The 19,762-nt window shown below is 45.3% G+C and overlaps 1 protein-coding gene across 3 annotated transcripts; it reads right to left on the bottom strand.

Moving 5' to 3' along the window:
• Nucleotides 1–1,492: 1,492 nt before the first annotated feature.
• TMEM184B (transmembrane protein 184B) lies at nt 1,493–19,317 on the bottom strand. 3 transcript variants are annotated; one of them, XR_014898060.1, is made up of 10 exons: nt 18,496–18,730; nt 15,915–16,080; nt 12,433–12,523; nt 11,827–11,902; nt 8,658–8,749; nt 8,182–8,351; nt 6,796–6,990; nt 5,892–5,915; nt 5,092–5,174; nt 4,730–4,808 (listed from the first exon to the last, which is right to left on the bottom strand). XR_014898060.1 is itself a non-coding variant. In XM_085323534.1 (9 exons), exons 1-9 carry the CDS (start codon nt 18,694–18,696, stop codon nt 4,567–4,569), a joined length of 1,257 nt encoding a protein of 418 aa, XP_085179660.1. In that variant the 5' UTR covers nt 18,697–19,317; the 3' UTR covers nt 1,493–4,566. The 3 variants fall into 3 exon arrangements, 2 of the variants coding, with proteins under 2 accessions (XP_085179660.1, XP_085179659.1); XM_085323534.1 differs by lacking the exon at nt 5,092–5,174 and having other exon boundaries at nt 1,493–4,808; nt 18,496–19,317; XM_085323533.1 differs by lacking the exons at nt 5,092–5,174; nt 5,892–5,915 and having other exon boundaries at nt 1,493–4,808.
• Between the last annotated feature and the right edge of the window lie 445 nt (nt 19,318–19,762).

Raw genomic sequence — 19,762 nt, 5'->3', positions numbered from 1 at the left:
CCTCTTCTCTCACAAGCAAACCACCCCCAAGGGCTGGCCCTGCAGCAGGTTCATGCGTTGCTGTAGGTTTGGTGATACTATGCGCCTGCCAGGAACAAGCAGGGAGCAGAACTGAGCAGGAGCTAGTTTTCTCTCTCACAAATGTTTTCTTTTTAYGGCAAGTTCAGAAAAGTCTTTCCCTTCCCCACTGGGCCAAACCAAGTGGGGAAAGAGTGGTGGACTCCACTGGAGAGTAACTGGAAGAGGCAACACAGCATCAGGTCCCCACTCCGTTGGGCCTCACTCTCCTTTACCCTCCTCACGAGTGCTCTGAGGGAAGGACGCCGCTCCTCTGGGCACCGACTCCCAGGAGCAGGCAAATGCCAGGTTCCTGGTTTAGAACCAGGTAGGAGCAGGAGCCTCAACCACTACCTTTCACTGTTGGTTGAGCAGTCCCACGCCAAGGCATCGGCTAATTCAGAGCTGCTGGGTTTCCSTTTTGTGCGTGCCTCACCAGAAGCTGCCAGAGTTGAGGTCACTACATRCCTTCCTTCCACCCCTCCATAGCACATTCTTTTAGGAGCACTTCAGCTGTGCTGACTCAGCTTTTCCCAGAACAGATAAAACTTTTCACTGAAAAACGCCTGCAAGGCTGCACTCAGAAAGAAGCCAGACCTGACGCGAGCAGGTGCTTAGACCACTATGTGTCCTTTTCTGTAGCACCCCCAAATCACAGCAGCTATACAGTCACCATGGTCTATACAAAGGTTCCCTGCCGAGCAACCTCACTGCCTTATCAGCCCTGGGGAGAAAAGGCTGCCTCTTCTGAGGAAGAAAAGGGGGAGCTCAAATCTTGCCACAGCAGGAGCAGGAAGCATCGCCGGCACTGGCAGCTGCCCGGCGTGTTCAGCATTCCTCCCCACCGCCATCCTCCAGGAAAAGCTGTCCCTCCGTGTCAAGTGCTGCTCTCCAGGGCCAAGGTGGAAGCGATGAGCATACTCCCTTGACCCGCAAGTGGGCGAGTTTCCAGCCTCTGGGCAGCTCGCAGCACACACGCACCAGCTCTAGGCTTTACGTTCACCCTCCAATTTGCCACTCACTGCTGCAAACTGCCCCAGTTCAGGCCGTGGGCAGCACAGCCACACACTCGAGGAAGGAAAGCTCAGAGTTGCCATTTGTTAGAGCCTTCTTCAAAAAAGCCTGCTCTATCCCCAACACTGAGCACCACCCAAGAGCTCTGGCCTCATTTTGATTCCAGATTTTTGAAAAATAGGTCTTGCTCCCACCTTCGGCCATCAGTAACACCTCAGCTCCAGGCCTTGCCATCATGCTGCTCTAGCACTGCTTCTCYGTCAGCATCCACACCTGCTGATACAGGCAGCATGACATTTTCTCCTGAGAATAAGACTAATGGGGCAAGATATACTAAGTCTTGCCTATGCAATGGCAAGAGGAGAATGCAAAATCAGTTCAGAAAAGTCATCCAGACACCATCACACAGAGGCAGTTTAAGTACAATCTAAATTATCTCTATATTTTTATTTGTCATCATATTTGCTCATTTCTGCAGAGTATAACGTCACAAAGACCAAAATAGAGAGAGCGGCTTGTCGCTGAGCTCACGTCAGTTAAACACAATAGGTACAAAACTAGGTGACTCTGTCTTATTTATCATACATTTTTTTTTCAGTCATTTATATACAAAGAACTACTCTATATGGAAAAATAATAAACAAATCCCATGGGTATGTTACATGGTAAACAAAGAGGAAAGAAGAGGGGTAGCAGGTGAGGGGGAACAGCTCCAAGGGCATACTCTTGAAACTGGCATATTTATTAGGGCCCTTGGCTACCACTAACAGATCTACAAGACCGTAGGGTATCTTGGCCTTGGTTTCAAGCTCCGGTCTTACTACATATTTGTTCCTCCAAGACAGAGTGGCTACAGAGCCAATCCTTGTTCTAGCCCTTGCCTGTCTTGAGGGACAGCAGTAAGCTCAGAGATTATATTGTGTAGCATTAAAAAAATATATATAAAATTACAATGTGTGGCAGCTGGCTATTGTTCGGGTGCTAATCTTCACTAGGCTTTTCTGAAGGTAGCTAGTGCAAAGGGGTTATACTTTAAATCACTACATACATGAAGCTTCAAGAATACCCAGATCCTATGCACAATATATGCAGCATACATTTTAAAGTAACTTTAAAAATGCTTCCCCAAACCTGGATCATCTTCAAGCTCAATGGGACAATCCCAGAGATTTCAGGTCTCAGCTACCCAATGCAACAAACATCAGGGACAGTCACCAAGTGACACTGGGATATCATAAAGTCCTGCAAATGCAGTAAGAAGGGGGAATGGGTTGTGCCCTGTCCCCCAYTTGCCTAAGAGAGCAGGGAAGTTTAAAATAAATACTAAGCACTAAAGAACTATTAACCAAAGGTATGGAAGATGGAAGGAAAGCCCATTCAGTCTCCAGTCCTGCTTTCCAGGAAGGTTATGGGATAAGGAAAGTGTTTTACACCATGCCCAGAAAAAAGTCTGGYAGATAGCATCAGCATGTCCATTTAAGTAGTGACAGATTTAGGAAAAACAGCAACTAACTGTTGGCATTGCAGGATATGTACAAACAAGGAAATCCAGGAGCACAGAAGCTTTTGGATTCACTGATCCTCTCCCCARCTCCCTCAGGAGTTGGCACCACTGCTCCCATCCCCTTCACTGCCCACCTCAGACATGCAAGTATGGATGGATATGTTGCCCAGGGTCCCCTTCACCTTCCCCCACCTTAGCCTCACAGCAGAGAACAAACCTGCCCATCTTTGAGCCCGCTTCCCACCTACTCCTGACTAGACATTCCTGAGAGGGGTGCTGAAGAAAGAAGGGGCTCTTTGCTCCCCATAGCTTGTGAGAAAATGAATGAGCATGTATATATACTGGGACACAAGAGGAAAGGTAAGTTCCATAAAATAAATCAGAATCCAGTTCTGGCAGAGGGACTAGACACAATCTGGAAATGCACAAGTCTGCTGATGGCACAGTGGGCATCAAGCAGGAGAGGAACAGTGAAACTACAGCCAAGGAGAAAGGATCCTGATGTAGCCTCTCCTCTTTACTTCCTGCCCACAGGGGCAATCTCATCTATGATACTTGACTGTGTGCCCCCTTGCCTCATTTTAGCCAATTTTAAACAAGCAAGAAGTATTTCTTGGTGCTTGGRTAGATCTACAGAGGGACTGGTTTTAATGTGGCTCTGCTAAACATCTAGGGGCCCATTCAAAGCCCAACAAAAGCAAGGGGAAGCTTCTTTTCTCACTTCAGTGGATTCTGGCTCCAACCTTAATAGCATTGGAGTTGCTGCTAGGTCAGTAAAGTGTACAGCAGCAGCAAGTGCTGCCTGTGAAATTATAAAGGACAATTTTAACCAGCCAAGTTGTGTCAGGTTTCAAATCTGCTCCAGTTTGTCCTGGACAACAACAGAGATAAAAAGCAAGATGGAGTGTGCAACATCCCTTTCTGAATATTCCAGCCTAAGGGCAACACTTGTGCAGCTCACATCGGAATTCAGCGATGATGAGCCTGAGGAAGGCTACCTGCAAAAAGATGGGCATATACTCTAGCAGTAGCAGTGAAATCCACAACTTTAAAGAGGGGCAGCTGTATTAGTGGGGGGCAGGAAACAATGAGAGAGAAGATTTTATTTTTTCATGTTTTCCTTACCCCAAGAAGGACCAAAAGATCAGGGYTGTACAAACTTCAATATTGTACTTCTACCACCTATCATGGCCAATYCTCAGCTTTCTTAGCAGGAGAAACACTGCAGGGAGGTATCTTGCTGTAGGAACACAGGGAAGATGGGAAGCTTAGACACCTGGTAATTAAAAAAMCCCACACCCTAAGATAGCAGTTCCACCCCCACTGAGCTTCAGTGAGCATCAGCTTCAGGCAGGGAATGTAGGTGAGAAGAACATGAGGAAATTCCTGTCCTTTGTCCCCTCACTCACTCAAGTACAGGACTGCACAGTCAGGTGCTTAAGGGGTGGCAGATGTTTCTCATTAAGTATTCTAGGCATTGGCTACAGAGAGACCAATCTCTGGTCTGGTCCTCAAGGATTCTTATCGCTGCATCCTAATCCCATTTCCCAAGGATCACAGTGAAGTTAGTACCAGGCAGCTGGGGGAGCAAGCTGTGCCTACATAACCATTCAAAAAGAGAAATACAAAGCAGTCATGTTGTCCAGTTGGAAAGAAAACATTTTTCACCACAACTCTGGGCTCTGGTAAGTCACACTCCACACCAAGTTGGGCAGGCATGGGAGACCACAGCCCTTTGCTTCAATCAATCTCAGGCAACTACTCTAAGAAATGGGCTGAGAGAGAGGACTTCTGGCCATTTCCCCACCTTCACACTACTCATTGTGTCCATACCCACAGAAGCTAATGGGAAGCGTCCACTTCTGCAATCTGCACTCTCTAGGAAGTGATATGACTTGCGTGTTTCTGTTTCAATAAATTAAAAGAAAGGAAGAAAACCCCAACAACAACAAAAGAGCRAAAATTCCAGCCTGCGCTGGCTGTTTCCTCTCCTAGAACTCATCATCAGAGCTCAGCAGGAGGGTCTTCTCRTTATCGCGAGCACCCGAGCAGCTGTGCGAGCGTGAGATGACATGACCACCGTTGCGCCAGGGTGGGCCATGCTCCAGTGTTGACTGCTGGGTGTACTGCTGGTAGGCTGGGGAGAAGTTGTGGATCGCATCTTGCACAATGTCATGAGGGTTCATAGTCTCTTTGAGGCTGCTGGAGATGCTCTTCATGGGAGCACAGCGACCTGCCAGGGTAAGACAGGGAGGGACAAGTGAAGGATACCACTGCCATGCCCCACACTTATTAATGTAGAGGTAAGGAGAACAGGGAACATGCACTCCTAGGTCCTGCAGAAGTTATTGCACAGACCTCCTTAAGCAGTTGCTGAGGAAACACTATCACAATAACAGTGCAAAGTTTTACAAGGAATGCTCCTAAGGTCCAGCCACACTAGCCAAGTGAGTCCACTTCAACAGCAAATGGGACACRTCATATGAATGAGACATACCCACTCCACTATACACTACCTGGTCTGGCTTGGGGGGTGGGGGGTGTAATGAAGACAGACATGTGGGGAGGTGCTTCTCTAAAGGGATTCAGAGGACAAAAACTAAAGAAATTGAGAAAATACAGAAGAAATGGTATTTGCCATTTCCATTCACTGGAAATAATACTGACAGACAGTATCAAAGCATTCGTAAGAAGAAATCATAAAAGGAGAAAGCAGCAWAAAGGAGGGAAAGGAAGGGAACAGGCAGTATTAGAGGTAGAACCTCTCAATGGTTGGAGGGCAACACAGTGATAAAGAGAAGGCAGTGGCAGTTGAAGACAGTGCCACACACAAGTGTTGCATGCAGAGGAAAGTTGTGTGTCTTTTGGGGAGCTATTCCTCATGGCTTTTAGGGTCCTATTTCCAGCATGATCTTCTGGCTCTGCTCTCAGTCCTGAGGATGAGCTCCCCAAACCATGAAGGCATGCTGCTTATTTGTGGCAATTATGAAAACATGTGCAGGGAGGGGGGAGGCAGAGGAAAGGCCAGGTGAGAGGGCAAACCAGCTACTTTGAGACCTTGTGAAATTCTTTGGAGAGGATTTTCATACAGTCTCAAYGCATAAACACTCTAATACTAGGTTATGGCACTGCCTAAGCACCTGTTTTACAACCTATACTCCAGATACCCTAAAGCAGTTGTGTGAGGCAGTCAAGTTACAGACCTACAGGAAGGGGTAACAAGGGACAGAGCAGGTAGTTTGCAGGCTGGGAACCAGGACAGAACGATATCCCAGTTAAAACCAACTAAGACAAACACAGAGCATGCTGCACCTACCGTATGGTCCATATGATGGAACAGCTGCAACAGGGACCAGTGGCCAAAGCAATGGAGAGAAAAAAAGGAGGAGGGGAGAGAGACAGAGAGACAGAAATAGACAGACAGAGAAGATAAGAACTGAACAAGTCCCACCACCAAAAGTTCCCCAGTTGTGCTGGCCAGCAGTTCACACTTTCACCACATATAGATGTCACCTCCTCTAGCTGCAGCCACTGTCCTTTCAGAAACTCTGGGGCTCACTGGGATGGAGGGACAATCTACGAGAACACTGCTCAAGGGCTGCAGTCTTCTTGCWGCATAGCTCCCCAATACCAACAGGAAAGAAACCCCTTTATCTGGAGACCACCACACGAATTGGCACAGACTGGGCATAAGAACTCCCTTTTCCCAGAAGTAACTTCCACCTCCCTCTTCCCCAGAATAAAATTTCCACCCTCACAGTCATTACAGGAAGATCCTTCTCCTCCAAGCCAAACACACTGCCAAAGCACAGCCTCATTTTCCTGACCTGGAGTCAAAACAGAACCTGCTTCAGGCCCTGTCCATCCTTCCTTCAGTCTCTTGCACAATCTGGAGCGATGGAGTTCCCCTTGGGGGAGACAGGAAGGACAAGCCCACTCTACCAAAAGGAAGCAACGTCTTGCAGCCCTGAGGTCTGCAACAAGCTATCGTGGGTGGCACACTAAGGAACTGAAAAGGGAACAKTGCAATTCAGGCAAGGTTTGCAGAGCTTTGCACAACCTTGATGTCTGAACAGACACCACGGAGGAGGGAACATGGTGTTTTTCCCGGCACCCAGGGTGAGAGTCATATCAGTTTGTTGGCTGCTAGAGGGACCAACCTCCACCCAGTCTCACTACTAAACAGACATACCATCTTCTTGTGTTGGCATATTCCGTACCTTGTGCATCAAGTCTCTTGTCCGCATACACCTTGTATGTGAAGGCATGGCGCAGGGCAATGGCTGCAAAGAACATCTCCACACAAATGATGAAGTCTTGATACCCAGCAGCTACGGTGCCTTCACCCACAGACACGTTGGCAGAGTGGATTTTGGGGATGGCACCACACTTTTCCAGGATGGCCAAGAGCATCCCTGAACAGAGCAACAGGTTTATGTAAATGTGCAGGAAACATGTTTGCATACCAACTGCTAGGAATGGCAACAGCTGCCTCTGCATATCCCTGGTTGCAAAACCATTTAACACAGAAACTACAAACAGGGCTGGCTGGGTAACTCCCATTCACACTAACCTGTACTACAGAGAAAGGAGGAATAAATCAAACATATATGTTCAAGCATGACTCCTTTCTATGATCTGTGGAACCAGCTGCTACAGGAAGCAATCATGTCCAAAAGTTTAAAAAGCAGTCAGGTATTTCTGTGAGTGATGTCAGCACCTCCATGAGAGCTAGAGCAAAAACCGAGGTAGCAGAGCTTTTCACTTTAAGTACAAAGTTTATGACACACACACTTGCAAGATTCTTCTCCCTGTACATAACCAGGTGGCTGAAGAATTCCAGAGAAGGCAGACAGCATGTGACCAGATGGTTCAAGATGATAAACTAGACAGTTTATTAGTTTGCCTGTATGTAAAGAGGACAAGCCATACTCCAACAGTCTGAATTCCATCTAAATACCAACTCAATTAATCTTTGAAGTGCAATTCAGTAAGTCTAAGTAAGGAAGTGAACAGGGAAATGCTTAGYGCCTACTAATAAGAAACACTAAGCTTACACAGAATTTAGGCTTTCTGAATATGCCTYCGTATGCATCTTGATGTGTTCATATTCAGAACACGCTTTGGCTCAGCAGTGGTTCTGTGGCAGCACAGGGTGCTTTCAGCTGGTGTGACACTTCACAGGAATCATAGATACGTGATTAGAATTTGGTTTATAGAGCACTAAAAAATTCCTAAAAAATTTCAGATGTGCCACTTGAATCAATAAAGTAGCAGCATGCAGATAAGATCTTGGCAGGTTATGCTTTATGATTGCTTCAGGAATGCAAAAGACTCTTCAGCCAAATAGCTGATTTTGCCAGGCAGATGTGTGCATGTACGTGCATGCAGAGGGATACCAAGGAGCAGAAAAACAAAAATAAAATTTAGCAAAACAGAGCTTTCCCAGAGAAAAAGCAACCTAAGACTATAAAACCAACCAAATTAAAAAAGAAATCCAGAAAGACAGATTAGGTATTAATTAGCACCTGCTCCACCAACTCTTAATATACGAGTCCCTGCAGAGAGATCTTTGTGCCTACACAGAGAAYTAGAAAACACCTCACCTTGCCAGAAGGACAGGAAGATGACAGACTTCACCATGAAGAACTTGAGGACCGGGCTATAGGGGCTGAGCAGCTCACGCGTGGCAAAGTAGAAAAGGAAGAGGGCATACAGCGCCAGGCTGACAGAGATGTTGTAGATGATCGTCACGTAGAGGTAGCCACTGGTTACACTGAAGCAAGAGGATAGATGAACACCTGGAATCTCAGAGTGATCCCAACTTTCCCCCTACCTCTGCCACCAGGAAGTAACAAGACTCTGCTTCCTTCTTGCCTCCTGGTCCCACTCCCTCCCCAAAACTGAGGTAGAAAAAAAGACCTGAAGTAAACAGGTTTATCTCTCCCCTCTTTTCTCACATACATATTCAAGCCTGTGTGTCCCACCACCTTTTCCCATGGCTCAGCATGCACACAAACTTTAAGCACAGCTAGGCAGGGAAGAGGAAGCTGAGCCTTGCATGCTAGACAAACAAACTTACTCAAAGTCACCATCCTGGTACTTGCCAAAGGCCTGAAGGATGACTGTGCTGATTGCCATGAGGGGCTTCACCACACAAAACTGCAGGGTAGCCTACAGGAATGAGAGAGAGGGAATAAGAAGTCAGGAGGTACAAAGGCCAAGCTCCCAAACAAGTATTACTGTAGGATGTTCACTGGGACAGCTTAATAGGGCAACATAATCCAGCCTCACGAAGGAGTYTAGCCCCACCACTTGCTAGTTGATTGTCCTTGAGGGCTACAGCTCCCAACAGCAGAGGGAGATTCAGAGGAAGCATGTGTGCTATCTGCCAGTCCAGGACAGGAAGAAAAGCCTCTACTAYACAGGTTGCTACTGGGAGCCGCTCAGCTGCTTTCTTCCAGAGCTGTTTCACAGACTGTGCTGCAACACATTATGCCTGGTAACTGCATGAAAAAGTCCCACACTGTTCTATGGTACGGACACAGTAAGTTTGTAAAGTACACAGTGAAAAGTGATACCAGGGAAGGGATGTAAACTCCAACCCACACTTTCCACAAAGCTGGGCAAGAAGGCCCCCTGGATAAGAGCGGAACCCAGTTCTCTCAGGAGGAACTTTGACAACTGACAGCATATTCAGGCATTTCATAAGCACTGTGATGTGTGCTGCCAGATAGAAGTTAGAGCTATCCTGTTGTCCCAGCGTAATCTTTACAGAATCTCCCCAAAGGCTCTGTGGAACGTAAAATCGGCTCTATCCATTCCGCCAGTAGATGCTATATCTATAAATCACTGCTCCTATCAGGATTCCTTCTCTCTCAAAGTTATCCCAGGCTTCATCTTTCTGGAAAAAAGAGAAGTCAAATTTCAATGCCCAAGAGAGCAAAGAGTTGCAAGCCTAAAAATGTCATCCTTGTCTCTCTGAAGGAGCTTGGAAGAGCCTGGCCAGGTGCTGACCTGCATGCATGTGGGGAGGGCCGTGTATGGAAAGAAGGCAAAGAGGAATAATTGTTTTGGATACGATGCAATTTGTTAGTGGTCATAAGACTTCAAGGAGATTAAAAACCCCAGCACAGGCCAGTTAGTGAGTCACTGTAAAGATGTGAACTGGAAAAGGTCAACCTAACTGGTAAACAACTCTGTCCTCTGAGCTTCCCCTCCTTCCAATCTGAGGATAGTTTAACCATTTCCCTGCAAGCCTAATCACCACATTTTATTTTCAGTCTCTTCCCCAAAAGAAGATGCTAAGGCATAAGGGAAGCACATGGATGGTGTGTGACCCATCTGTGACAGTCAGCAGACAGAAACTCAGCGAAGAACCTCAGAGTGAGRCATCTTTAAGAAAACAAGTGGCCACCACGCTACTGACTGCCAGAAAACTGCAGGCAACACAGGTAGACTGACTGACCCACAGCAGGCACCTGCCTGAGAACAGCTCAGAGTTGGGAGAAGGGGAGCGAGGATGGAAAGAAGGAATGGTTGTAACACACAGACTCCTTCAGGATGCAAGAGCCTGGAAAGAGCACAAAACTGGGGCAGTGGTGGTACAAGGCAGCTGCACTACTGCAAGGTGCTCTTTTCAGCAGGTTCCACTTCCTGATCATCACAATGGTGGGCACTGCACAGATCAGCACTGAGATCTATTCTGTTACTCTTTTGCATCAAACTATTTGGGAATTTGCTAGGCAAGTTCTCACTCACCAATCCTGGAAGTCTAGAAGTAYCAGAAAGCAAGTTTGGTGTCAAAGATTTCTCATCAAGGCAATATGAAAGYTTGAGCCAAGAAGGACAGTAGTAGTTACATATCCCTTTACAAAACATCTCCCTCCCAGTCTCCACAGCAGAATTAGCAGTTTGCAMAGGGCAGGCCTGACTAGAACTGCTGTCGGGCCCCAGCAAAACAAAAGCAAAATATCCACCTGAATCAGATTTACTGAATGAGCTGAGGATTTGCAGAAGTCAGCAGAATCCCCCAGAAAAAGTGTTTCTAGTCTTCATCATTGTGAAAACTTTTGCAAACATAGCCAAGTGCAAGCAGTATAAAGATACTTGCCAGAGGCTCTGGGACATCTCAAACAAAAGGTCTAAGGCAAATTATTTCTCCAGCACTTCTTCACTTTGATGGGGTGTTAAGTCTACTTATGACATTTTTAAAAGATCAATATTAAAATTGGGATCTTGAAGAACAGCTGATGCTAATGGAATCAAATATGGGGTATATGAATTAAGCCCAAATGAAACAAGAGAAGCAGCACTGGGAGTCACTTCAGAAATAAAATATCAGGGAATAAAAATGGAAAGCCATGAGGACCAGAATATGAGACAAACAGAAGAAAAAGTATGGTCTTTTGAAAACAGCCAATCATTCCATACAGTTTAACACCAAACATTACAATGAGGCTGCACAGTACCCTTGACATTCCTGCATATTCCAAAAGACAGGAGATAAGGCATGACATGGAAGAGAAGGCAGAGCAGACATGTAGACCTAATCACCGGAAATATAACGAATTGAGCCCTCTCAAAGGGCCAGACCTGCTTTAGGYTGCCTCCAGAGAAGCTTCACTTTTCATTTCAGCAAGTGAGCAAAACCTCRTAACTCACCTGCTATTTCCTGGTAACCGGAGGCCACAACTACCTGAATTCTGGGGGTGAACAGACAAGGGCTGCATTAGGGCTTAAATCTCTCTTTCCCTCCCCCTCGGCATACTCAACGCAATGCGCGCACACGCACACACACACACACAGTGAGCAATACTCAGTTCCTCCTATAAAATGTTGTGTCATGTTCATTCTCCACCTGCTCYTCAACTCCTAACCACAATAGCAGCACCAGGAATTCAGGAGGCTGTTACACAATAGGGGTGTCTGCAACAAATACAGGCATCGATTTCTTAAAAGTTGAAATCTCTGTATTTCTGAAAGGGAAGAAGAAACCAGAATCTCTTCCCAGAGTGAATGTCAGACCTACGAGAGAAATTGGGCCTACTGCTAGGCCCTTCTGCTTTGGGAGCAAGTAGAAAATTTTAAAACCACAAAAAGAAATTCTCTCACCAGTTCATGGGCTACTCTCAAAGTAATACTATAAAYGTGCTGAAAGCAGTACTCTTCTCAGGAGCTCAGCAGGAAAGACACCGTTGCCACCTCCCCCACACACTTCATTTCTGTAGGATAGCTCCTTAAGCACATACCTGTTTGCAGAACCTCAGGAATCCWATAGAATAGGTCTTTCCCCACAGGCAGCAAGTCCCATATACACAGCTGGACCTGAAAGAGCCAATGCAAGATGACCACGTTCAGAGACAAGTTTTGGGCTGGAGTGCAAGACTCCTGCTCCAGCTCATCTATCTCTCCGTAACAAAGCCKCAGGATTTTTGCTTCCTCCAGCCATGATTACAGTCTCTTTCAGACACATTTAAAATAACATCTGGACTTCATACTCCAAACTTTTAAAACTGACCAGCATAGAGAGAAACATCGATCCTGAAGGAAGCACACACAACCAACATTCACCGAAGACAGAAAAGATTTCAAGGAGGAAGAGAAGGAAAGAGGAAAAGAAACAAAGGAGAAGGCAGGTGTCCAGAAAAGCTGTGAATCAGTCCAGTTTGCCTAAGAGGATGTGATCCGTCTTATCTGTCTCAGAGTAGGATATTGGTGAATCACCACTAGCCATCTTGCCCAGTTCCAGAAGACATTTGCCACCTGACACAGCTTTTAGTTGCAGGGATAGAGACACGGTAGACGGGCACAAAAGGATGAGAGTCAGTCATGCTGTAAGAAGGATAAATACTCACTCAATCGGTTTCCCTCTGATCTCAGACATGATGGAGCTCTCCCCACCCAGGTACTCATAGCAGAGGCTGAGAAAGTTGTATATTACAAAGGCTGCAAAGACATCAATCAGAGCAAAATGACAACCAACTTCAAAAACAGGTGGAAGGATTCAGAGTGCAGGCAACAGACCAAACATCAGTAAGGCCTGCTTAGGCAGCCTTTTGCCTTCCGAAGCACTCCAGATTGTTTTCACTGCATTTATCTCTCTACCTCAGCATTTACAAGACTATCTGAAGTAGAGTTTGGCCRAGGTCCCAGGCTAATTCCACTATTCACGCCAAAAGCATCACAGGACCATTTTTGACTGTGGTCTGTCTCTGTTTTTCTTGGCATCTGTAAGATGCCATTCTTTATAGAGCTCCTGTACATTATTCCAGGACATTAAACTGGTACTAACTTGGATGAAAAAGTTCTCTTTGATCTGTCAACCATATCTTYGTGCCTCCAGTACCCCTTCAAGGCGATGAGCACAGAGTCTTTCTGAAGTGATGGGACTGCAGATTTAAGACTTGGAGAAACAGAGGGGTTTGCCAAACACAGAAGCTCTGTTTTTGTGTGCGGTGGTGATTTGGGGAAAAAAAAATGGCCCTGTGTTTCTTTTCCTCAAAAAGATGAGAGTTCCTGCATACTGAATAGCTTTGTCCTTGGGCTACCTCTGTTCTGCCTTCCACACCAACTTGGTACAGGTAAGAAAGAGCCTTCACAGACTGACCACTAATATTCTCTCCCATTTCAATTCTATTCAATGCTCAGTCTTGCTGATACATATGTAGCGAGGTAAAGACACTGTGAGGAGGGATCTTACCATAACTATAGACACATTTCGTTTTCAAGATGCCCAAACCCACTTAATTGTGCATGGCGTTAGCATATATGTGCCTTGTCTGCCACACTCTTGGCTTGTTATACTTTTGCTGGACACTGATATAGCTGTGAGATTTTTAGGGCAAGGACTGTACTCCTAAGTTTCCATATACAGCCTTGAAGCAAGATGATGGACTAGGTAACCCCCCCACCAAGGCCTCTTCCAACTTTATTTTCCATGACAGTCAATAGCTGGACATTCCCTGGATTGTCACTATCCAAATGCTAGTTTTGCTCCCTAGCATTGCCATGATACGAAGGCATGACTACTTGAGGTGGAAACACAAATCTCAAGGAATTCTGAAATAAGAAAAAAAGCCTAATGTACAGTACTGAAAAACTGATCTCACCAAGGAGCTAGTTATTAGATCTGAGGTCAATTTTCCCACATGAATGTAGTGCCACAGTCAAAGAAAGACACCAACCTTAATTTGCTCTACAAGCATCCAAACTATGCCCTAAAAAAGAGGTACTCAATACTCCCCAAAATACTCACAGTCTTGCAACACCATATTAATGGCTTCTGGATGTGCCCAGCTGGCAAGAATTCTACAGTACATTAAAGACTGTAGTATATCTGCTTCTATTCATGTAATTGGGATATTACTGTCTATAATCCTTGTTATTAAACAGGTTTAAGTATGTTCAAACTATATGATTCTGTGAAAGCCTTAATTAGGAAATACCAAATACGGAAAAGTTATTAAGTAAACTGTGGTAACCTCTTTTGCCTGCAGCTTTCCTGCAAGCCCTTTTAACTTAGTCGGTAGCTCCCAGTACCCAGAGGCAGAAAAGCTGAGCTTTTCCTACTATCCTCCAGTGACCCCTGCCCTCTGATGTGGTCATTACAATACCAGTTGCCCATTCCACAAGCACTAGGGAAGAGATGACATCAGAGGAAGAAAACAATCAAAACAAACAAACAAAAAGGTGGACAGGACACATCTGCCCCTACATCTGCAGAAGAAGTAAGTGCAAATTATCAAAGCTAACTACACTGGCATAGCAGCTGTTCTCCTCCCATTCCAGATCCACATTCATCAGATGTGCTCATGACATCAATGCAACAAAAAACAAAACAAAACAAAACAAAAAACCCCTACTTGTGTCAGTCACTGGCACCCAGGCTTGTACAGAAACAAAGGCATGTGAAAGAGCTGCACCAAGACACATACCCCCTAATACACACCATGAAGTGCAGTCCACAACAGGCCCAACACAACTTTCAGATTTATTAAAAGGGTGTTCCCCCCATACTCTCTAATAGAGCTCCCGCCATTTCCCAACCCCAAACCTTCCCAAAAAGATATAATAGATTGGCTGGCAAGGAAGGAAAGAACAAACAAGCTATTTCAAAACGATCCCCAGAAAAAGGAAGGGAGAGAATCTGCTAATCAGAAGTACTTTCACCTCCACCTGTAACCTTTTTGCACAACATGCATACTGAGGAAGCTGGTGAACTTCAGAGTATGGGCTGCCTCAAGAGCAGACATGCTGATGTTTGCAAACTCCCTGAGCAAGGCAGAGGGGTAATAGCTGTTGCTAGGAGATGAGTTTTGCAGAGCAGCAGGCTTCCTGCTAGACCTACACACACATGCACACACTGAGGATGGAAAGAGGAGAAAAAAGGGGGGGGGGCGGGGAGGAGAAAAGAAACACACAGGCCCAAAGATGCCTTCTGAATCACACGTGCGTTCTTGCCTTCTGCTGCTACATCTCATAGTATTGTCATGGATGTGAAGAGGGTCTGCTGGTCCCTTGAGCAGATTAACCTGTTCACATACGCAGGGGTATCTCTCTGCAATGCAGATCTCACTAAAACAACTGCACAAACAAGACAATTTAATGAGGATGTGTGTTAGAAACTGTCCTCACAACATACTGCCAGAGGGCAATCTCTCCTGCTGAGTGGCTGGAAGGCTCTTTTCTGGATGAGATCAGAAGTGAAGTTTCAATAGTAAATGTTTCTCTCATGTAAAGTGTTAATTCTCTCTGGCACATAACCAAAAGAAGCAATCAGTAACTCATCCTGAGCATAGCACCCTCAATCCTGCAGGATTTCAAAGAACTTTGTATGTCACCAACATTAACACATGGTGGTTGTGCTATGCTGTGGCATCATACAAGCGGCTACAGGATGGAATCAGAAGAATTCTTCACTAATAAACTGCACTAGGAAAACATGGGACAGAGGCAAGCATCTGGCTACAAAGTAAGTGCTGTTCCAAGAGCCAGGAGATAACCAATAACCTTGCTTTCAAAACCCATGTAGAATCCCATTTTCTGGTTTTATACTTTTATACCTCTCTGCAGCAAAGGACCTAAGAAAATCCTTTTTTGTTTCTAGAGAGCATAGGAGGGAAGGCTCAACATATCCTGTCATACTCAAGAGGTCATCAAAACTGAAGGAGTCATTTTTCAGTCTCTGAGAAAGCCACAATCAATCACACAGCAACATTTAATTTCAGTGGATGACAAAGAGGCTTTCGCCACGTTCCCAACCAGGGGCAAAACGTCTCTCACTCACTCATGGTAGAGAGCTTCCACCTCCCCCATCTTGTGTTTAACCACTCCTTACCTTCATAGCAGTCCCGTATTGTGCCAAAGTAAACATAGTACTGGTCGTTAGTGAAGAATAGGAGACTAAGCCATGAATCAAAGGCGTAGATGGGTACAATGAAGAGGATTCGAACAATATAGCGCTGTTCATTTGGGCAGCTATAGCAGCGGAGATGCATGTAGATCTGAGAGGAAGGAAAAAGGAAGACCAATATAAGTGAGCAGAGAGACATAGTGGGACTGGAAAGTCAACAAAAAAATCCTCATTAAGTTATTTCTTGATTGCCTCCAGAAGCCTCAAGGTGATAAGCATCAAAAACCACTGTTACCTTATGGCATCCATATAGCACTCCTTAGTTTGCAGGGAGAGAAAAAGTAGAAGAGGAGGAAGTGGAGGCATTTCTAACCCAGTTTCTCAAAGGTAGTTAGTTTTCTSTCATTATCACCACTTTCCTCAGATTTTCTTGTTCATACTCTTTTTCCTATCATCAGTCCCAAATTTCTGCTATGCTTTTTCAAGCATCTAAGATCCCCAACACCACAGGCCCTTTTTCTCTTAATGGTGAAGGAGCATACACTTACGTGCATGTTCACTGTAAATACTCCCCAGGCAATTTCAGACACTTTCTAGACTTTCACCTGAAACAACCCAGAAGAGGTTCTCACTATTTCCAAGAGCTGAGAAGCCAAAGCCTCTCTCTGCTCAAAAGCAAAAGCRGCCATGCTCCACACCTTGATAGCCCAGCCACAAAGCATAAGCCATCTAGAGAGCACCAAGCACATGCACGGGGCGGTGCTCAAAYGAACCATGCTGCCAAAGGCTGTTTTGTCCAACTGTCTGCACACATGCCAATCCCCCACAGCCACTGACAGCGGGGAGCACAATGATCTACCCTAACCCTCCCACCATTCAGAGTTTGTTATCCATTATTAAATCCCACACCTAAGATGCGTTTCAACAGAATATTTGCCTCCTGGGAGAGTTATTTACCACAAGCATACCCTGAAGATGAGCACCACTCCTGTAATGGTCGTGACAACGATGCCGTGACAGCTTCGGTTAGAACTGCAGGGACGCCCTAATGGCCACTGAGCCAGCAGAGGGTACGTTCTTCAGGGGCAAAGCCTCATGAGAGCACCTTAATCAAGGCTTTTGCCTGGAATTAATTACATCTTGTTTATTATATGTGCATCTCAYGGCTGACTGATTTTGCTGTCTGAAGTGTGCAAGCATTGTTTGAAGCTTCATCCTGCATTTGGAGTGTTGTGTGGATTCTCTGGGGTCTAACAAAGCACACAATGGTGGTCTCACCTTTTCCTGCTGAAGGAGGTGGCCCTGTTCTTCATTCCTCCTGGCCTCTTGGCAAGGTTTGCTCAAAATCAGCTAAAGGGCTCAAAACATTTGTCCCTCTCCTTAACACAAGAGGAGCTCACAAAAGCCTCATTTCATGAGGAAAGCACTTCAAAATTAACTAAGAAATCTTAGCAATAYTTTTTCCTTGTGACAATCTCAGTGACACACCTCACACAGCACAGGGATAGCTGACACCAGAGTTCAAATGACTCCAAGCTTTGCTCTTAGGATGTCACAGAAGCCCTGCAATTCACATGCCTAAGAGAGCACTTCAGACAGGAACTGCTGCCTTCTAACAGGACTACAGCATGTTTCTATCAACACTTCCTCTCTTGCACTGACCCCCATTGGTTTCTTCAGAGAAAGTCATTAATGCCTAACTGTGCAATGCTATACTGCGGAGGAAGTATTTCTTCCTATCCACAGTAGGCAATCAATTTGTGCTCCGAAACTGGAGGATCAATGACACTTGTAATTGTTACCCAAGCTGGTATAACTGCAGGTGTCACTCTTATTCATCACTGACTAATCCACTTTTGAACTTCACTGTACTCCACCAAAAGGTTGTAGTTTTCTCAGTCCTAGTCACCACTCTGGAATCTATTGACCCACAGGTACAAAACACAGGTTGATAAATAACAGGGCTTGCATTTCCCCACTCTGTTTTTGAGTTCACATGACAACCACATGAGAGAGAGAGGCACAGAACAGGATGCAGGGTTTGACTTGTTCTGACTCCCAGGACACCTGCCCCAGAAAGAGGAGAGGGGAGAAAAGTTAAAATAAAACACTTCCTGCTACTCCTTTCCGCAGCACAGCTCAGACTGTGGAATTCACTGCACAAAAGATCAAAGGAGGTAAGTCAAACAACAGATGACCGTGATCATTTAGCTAACAGCTGACACAATAACAAAATAGCAAGATACAGCAAGACCTGGGAAAAAATGGCTTAAGATAAAGCACCTTTCTACAAATACTCAGGAAATAGTCAAATGTTTTACACCTGCTAGCTTTAAAGATTTTCCTCTCCAGTCAGACTAAGAAACTAGTCTGAACCCAGGTAGAAAAAGACCTTCAATAAAATGTTGCCACTCTGATCAGCAGAGATGATATACGAGACCCCAGAGAAGAGGCCCTGGTACCACTCCAGAGTCTGCAAACCCCCATCTCATGCTGCTGTGTTTGGCAGAAATAGGTCAGGGTATCATTCATATTATTCCATGTGGGGAAATAGAGTTAGTTTTACCTGATGGCAGGTGATGAGCAAAGCTGTCCACACAAAGAAACCTGAGATGGCCTGAGCTGCGGTGGTCATGAGGAATATTGGCTGCTCCATAGCTGTGGGTCTGCCATCCTCTGGCATCCAGGAGAAGTTGGGAGCCACAGCTGGAGTGGTGGCAGTGGACCCCAGCCTGGGGGCTGCTGTGATGTCAGTCATCACTATCATGGTGCCTTTTAGTGTAAGATTCCACCTGGGACTGCTGAAAAAACACCCAAAAGCCAAAACTTGTTGAAGAAGAGAAGCAAAAAGGAATTGAAATTAGCTGAAAGGACTCAAGTGCATAACAGTAACACATCTTTCACCTGACTGTTCAAGTGCTTTATATGTACTTATGCTGGTAAGTCTGTCACTGTCACCCCCTGTGGTACAACTGATCATATGATCCTCAGGAACCTCTTCAYTGCTCATAACACAGCCTCCCTGAGATCGTGAAACATTGACACCATCATCACCACCCTTCTACAATAAAAGCATTTAAGGACAAGAAGAATACTGCATACACCAGAGATCAGGAAAAGCAGCTAAATCACCCATACTGGAAGATGGCCAGCACACCTTAGCTAACAACTTTAGTCTCCACAAAAGTACTCGCTATTCTTCTGTGTCCCGAAGCCAGAGTCTTACAGTTTCAGCTAAAAGACAGCAGGAAATTCAGTTCAAGGATGGACTTCAAGAGCCAAACGTCCACTGTTAGCACTGACCTGACTAGAGCAATACCAAAAGGGACATGCATCACAAAGTGTCACTGCGCAACAAGGGAGAAAGTAAAATACTCTTATTCCTCCAGCAAGCAATCCCTACCTCTCTTTTTGTGCCACTTTGTACTCAGCCCGAAGTGCTTTCATTGGGAGGATATGTGCTGAAAGCTCTGGATGACAGAAAGGAGATCAGAAAAATGATGCTTTCCCCAAACACCACATGACATGGTACATTTAGCCAGGCTCTCATTAATTCTACTAGCTTAGCATTGTTTTCTACATGAGATGAATTTAACTAAATTTAAACGTTTGGCTTTTAAAAGTCAACTGACCCATGAAAACACACTCAAAACAAAGATACACAAGATTTCAGCACAGAGCGACTCTCGGTTATTTCYTAGATTAAAAGTTATTTTCATTCARTGGAACTAAACCTTAAAGATCCAACATTTAAAGTCACTATCATTTTCAATTTGGTTGTAAAGAGGCTCCAGCATGACCTCTGGATTGGAGGAAGACAAGGCATTTGAACC

This window comes from Rhea americana, unplaced genomic scaffold, assembly GCF_003343005.1.
Source record: "Rhea americana isolate MKP2758 unplaced genomic scaffold, rheAme1 scaffold_85, whole genome shotgun sequence".
In the NCBI taxonomy this organism is placed as follows: domain Eukaryota; kingdom Metazoa; phylum Chordata; class Aves; order Rheiformes; family Rheidae; genus Rhea; species Rhea americana.
The sequence above is the reverse complement of the archived record's forward strand: the minus strand, read 5'-3'. Positions and strand labels throughout refer to the sequence as shown.